The 612-nt window shown below is 46.4% G+C and overlaps 1 protein-coding gene across 1 annotated transcript; it reads left to right on the top strand.

The window, feature by feature from the left end:
* Nucleotides 1-225: 225 nt before the first annotated feature.
* Nucleotides 226-402, top strand: SARC_18138 (hypothetical protein; the record flags this gene model as incomplete). Its single annotated transcript, XM_014287779.1, has 1 exon — nucleotides 226-402. A coding segment is annotated over one exon (177 nt), but the record flags the coding sequence as incomplete, so codon positions are not given.
* Nucleotides 403-612: the final 210 nt, after the last annotated feature.

Genomic DNA, 612 nt, shown 5'->3' with positions numbered 1-612 from the left:
TATATTATATAGATATATATATATATATATATATATTATGTCTAAATAACAACTTATACACACAATTAAGCATCAACGGATATAAGCAATTAATCATCAACTTATACACGCATCTAAACATCAACTTACTACTCAAATCTGTGTTGCATCTCCCCCCTTTTCATCCCATCCCATCTCTAGTTCGCCACACTAGTGGATAGTCTCCTGACAGGCCTCTCCGCTGCCATGGACGCTCGTGATTGGAAGATAGCGCAGGCGTACAACCAGTGCTTTGCTGTACTGAACCGTGAAGTGAGGGCCAAAGTGGGGCCTTTTATAGGCCAAATATTCAGAGCTGTGAGTGTGCAGATGGCACAGGACGACGACGAGTTGAGAGAGAGCGCTCTGCAGTGTATAGACGCGGTAAGAGATGGGGTTGGTGGTGTGGTGTGGGTGGCTACTTGCGTGTGTGCGTGCGTGTGTTGTGTGTGGTTACTTGCGAGTGTGTGCGTGTGTTATGTGTGGTTACTTGCGTGTGTGTGTGAGTTGTGTGTGGTTACTTGCGTGTGTGTACGTGTTGTGTGTGGCTACTTGCGTATGTGTGTGGTGTGGGTGACTACTTGCGTGTGTGCG

The sequence above is a fragment of the Sphaeroforma arctica genome, assembly GCF_001186125.1.
Source record: "Sphaeroforma arctica JP610 unplaced genomic scaffold supercont1.14013, whole genome shotgun sequence".
In the NCBI taxonomy this organism is placed as follows: domain Eukaryota; class Ichthyosporea; order Ichthyophonida; genus Sphaeroforma; species Sphaeroforma arctica.
This window is presented reverse-complemented; position numbering and strand designations above follow the sequence as displayed.